Below are 2,496 nucleotides of genomic sequence, written 5' to 3' on the forward strand. Positions count from 1 at the left end.
AAATTGTGACAAACCAAACTGTCATCCACCATTTTTGTTTCTTATTCTCCAACCATAGAGCACTTTCATGGATTGCAAAAGAAGACATGACGTTATAATGAATAATGGAGGATAGCCCAAAGCAAGAATAGAGTTGTTGCCAAACAAGATAAGATACAGAACAAGAGAATAACAAATGACTAGTAGATTCCTCTACCTTACCACAAAGAGAGCAAAGAAGGGTGTCGTGAGCAATTAGTCCACTTCTACGAAAAAGGTTCACTCTAGTTGGTAACTCATCCAAGGCAATTTACCACACTAGGAATTTCATCTTTGCCGGAGCATTACAAGCCCATAGTCTTTTGAAGAAGGCAAGACCACAACTTCCATCCACTTTTTGTAGAGTTTGATAAGCATTCCTAACCGAGTATTTTCCATTCGTATCATGAATCCAATTCCAAGAGTCATCAGAGTGTTGTTTAGGCACAATTCCATGGAGTTGTCTAAGGAGTTCTTCAAGATTCTTCATCTCCCAAGAGAATAAGTTCCTTCTCCATCTCAAAATCCACGACCAAACCCCGTTATTCCATGCACCCAAGGAAATAACAGTTGCCTCTTTGTCCAAAGCCCCCTAAAATAATATGGGAAAGGAACTTTTGAGAGTATCACTCCTCTAAAGCCACCTAAAATAATATGGGAAAAGAACTTTTGATAGTATTACTCTCCACCCATAAATTTGTCCAGAATTTTATAGAAGAGCCACAACCTAAAGACCTACAGATACCATCATTTATCCAACCACAACCTATTCCTTCTTTGTTTTGACTAAGATTTCCTAATTCTCTCGACTAAGAAGAACCCCTTCTAAAGCACTCTAAGTCACCATTCCCTGTACACCTACCCATCCTCATACCTCGACTTTAAAACTTTCACCCAAAGAGAGTCTCCCATAAACAACAATCTCCATCTCCATTTACCTAACAGAGCTAAGTTAAAAATGAATAAAATTTTAATTCCAAGACCTCATTCATCTTTAAGGCTGCACACTTTCTCCCACCTCACCCAATGAATCCCTTTTCTCTCCTCCCCCTTCCCCCAAAGAAACTGTCTCTGAATTTTTTCAATAAAATTTATCACACTAATTGGGGCTTTATAGAAAGAAAAGAAATAGATAGGTAAGGAACATATTACCAATTTTAGAAGAGTGACCCTACCACCAAAGGAGATGAGCTTATGCTTCCAAAGAGAGAGTTTCTTTTGGAAAGAATCAATGATAGGAGACCAAGTAGAGAGCCTTTTAGGATTTGCCCCAACAGGAATTCCCAAAAAATTAAAAGGGATGGAGGCAATAGCACAATACAATTTATCCACCGCCTTCATAATAAAGTCACTACTTGAGTTTATACCCATAAAACAACTTTTGTGAAAGTTAATTTTCAGCCCATAAGCCAATTCAAAACATTTAAGGATACTTTTTAGTACCATAATATTATGCTCGGAATTCTCTCCAATTAGAAGGGTGTCATCTGTATATTGAAGCTGAGAAATAGCCATTGCATCCTTGCCAACCATATACCCAAAATAAATGTTCTTTGTTACTGCCATTCTGATGATGCCACTAAGACTTTCAGCAACAATGAGGAAAAGAAAAGGAGCTAAAGGATCACCTTGTCTCAAACCTTTAGCCATAGAAAACTCTTTGGTAGGACTCCCATTTACCAAAATGGACACAGAATTTACTTGAAGTAAATTCTTTATCCACAACCTCCATTTAAGACAAAACCCCAATCTCTCCATCATATAAATGAGGAACTCCCAATACACTGAGTTATAAGCCTTTTAGAAGTCTACTTTCAGAATGAAGCAATCTCCTCTCCTCTTATTCTTAGCTTGATCAATTACCTCATTAGCCACAACCACTCCATCCATGATGAATCTACCTTTGATGAAAGCAGACTGACAATCAGAAATAACCAAGTGGATTACCTTTTTAATTCTAGCAGCGAGCAGCTTCGAGATAATCTTTTGAATACTTCCAATGAGGGAGATGGGACGAAAATCATTGAGTCCCTGTGGACTTTTTATCTTTGGAATAAGAACAATAAACGAAGCATTACATCCTCTAGGAAGGTTGCCGAACCTATAGAAGTCATCCACCAAATTGATTAGGTCATCCTTAAGGCAATCCCAGAACTTTTTGAAGAAAGTAAAATTGTAACCATCAGGTCCAGGACTTTTATCACCATCACAACTCCATATAGCTTCCTTGATTTCTTCAACCTCAAATTTTGCAGTTAAGAAAACATTATTCTCATCAGACAAATAGTTAAAATCAATAACATCAAGAGAAGGCCTGCTCCGATAGTTCTCATCAAACTTATCCTCAAAGAATGTTGAAATGTGATTTTTAACTGTGATAGGGTCATCAGTCCACTCCCCATCAATATCCAAACCTGTAATTTTCTTGAAACTCCGATTTTTGTTTATAGATAAATGAAAAAATTTAGAGTTAGAGTC

The 2,496-nt window shown here is 37.3% G+C and overlaps 1 protein-coding gene across 1 annotated transcript; it reads right to left on the bottom strand.

The window, feature by feature from the left end:
* Positions 1 to 289: 289 nt before the first annotated feature.
* On the bottom strand, positions 290 to 1,776 carry LOC109337026. The gene is made up of 3 exons (XM_019573886.1): positions 1,462 to 1,776; positions 1,171 to 1,353; positions 290 to 610 (listed from the first exon to the last, which is right to left on the bottom strand). Exons 1-3 carry the CDS (start codon positions 1,774 to 1,776, stop codon positions 290 to 292), a joined length of 819 nt encoding a protein of 272 aa, XP_019429431.1.
* Between the last annotated feature and the right edge of the window lie 720 nt (positions 1,777 to 2,496).

The sequence above is a fragment of the Lupinus angustifolius genome, unplaced genomic scaffold (genome assembly GCF_001865875.1).
Source record: "Lupinus angustifolius cultivar Tanjil unplaced genomic scaffold, LupAngTanjil_v1.0 Scaffold_1_759, whole genome shotgun sequence".
Classification (NCBI taxonomy): Eukaryota; Viridiplantae; Streptophyta; class Magnoliopsida; order Fabales; family Fabaceae; genus Lupinus; species Lupinus angustifolius.

Coding starts and splice junctions, on each gene's coding strand:
- LOC109337026 (XM_019573886.1), bottom strand. CDS start 1,776: ATGGAGAGATTGGGGTTTTGTCTTAAATGGAGGTTGTGGATAAAGAAT. Junction 1,354..1,461: donor ATTCCGAGCATAATATTATG/GTACTAAAAAGT, acceptor TTTATTATGAAG/GCGGTGGATAAATTGTATTG. Junction 611..1,170: donor GGGTCACTCTTCTAAAATTG/GTAATATGTTCC, acceptor ATATTATTTTAG/GGGGCTTTGGACAAAGAGGC.